General features: G+C 41.4%; 1 protein-coding gene across 1 annotated transcript in view; it reads left to right on the forward strand.

Annotated features, from left to right (window-relative positions):
• Positions 1 to 597, forward strand: part of OSTM1 (osteopetrosis associated transmembrane protein 1) — a gene marked incomplete at its 5' end in the record, with an annotated part of 22,412 nt that overhangs the window by 8,195 nt on the left and 13,620 nt on the right. The window contains one exon of the mRNA XM_006029932.2: positions 217 to 331. Coding sequence (XP_006029994.1) covers positions 217 to 331 — 115 coding nt within the window. The remainder of the gene's footprint in view (positions 1 to 216; positions 332 to 597) is intronic.

Here is a 597-nt window from a genome sequence, read left to right on the forward strand (position 1 = left end):
AAGAAATACAATTGTGCAGTTCACATTATTTAATGTTTTCTCTTCTTCTGTTCTTTGGTAAGACAGAGATTTTGCTGTAGTCTATTTGCTGAGTTATTATAAGTAGTCTAAAACAGACCAAACTATTATTGGTAAGTGAATGTAACATGTAAGTCCAGAGTTTCAAAGTTGCTTCCCTGTGAATTCATAAAACTTTTCTTTTTGTTGTTGTTCCAGAATTCTTCCAAGAGCTACAACTGCGCGAAAAGCCTCTTGATGTCTGATAGGTTACAGATAGTCGTGGTGCTTTCAGAGTTCTTTAACAAAACTTGGGAGGAGGCCAATTGTGCAAGTATGCGATTTATTCTTTCACCTCCGTGCTACTCTTACGATAGGGAGGATGTGTTTACCTTTTCCTCTGAAGTTTCTCAGCTGATGAGAACCTGTGTGTAGCATGTGGCAGGTCAGGGAGGGGACAGGCAGCACAGCACTAGATAGGGCTGGAGGCAAAAAGCAGAGCAGCAGATTGGGTAGGGAACAGAAAGCAGAATGGCAGATTGTTAAGGGGCAGGGAATTAAGGTGGCATTTGTGAAGGGTATGGGGTTAATATGTGGCAT

Source organism: Alligator sinensis, unplaced genomic scaffold (genome assembly GCF_000455745.1).
Source record: "Alligator sinensis unplaced genomic scaffold, ASM45574v1 scaffold962_1, whole genome shotgun sequence".
Lineage (NCBI taxonomy): Eukaryota > Metazoa > Chordata > Crocodylia > Alligatoridae > Alligator > Alligator sinensis.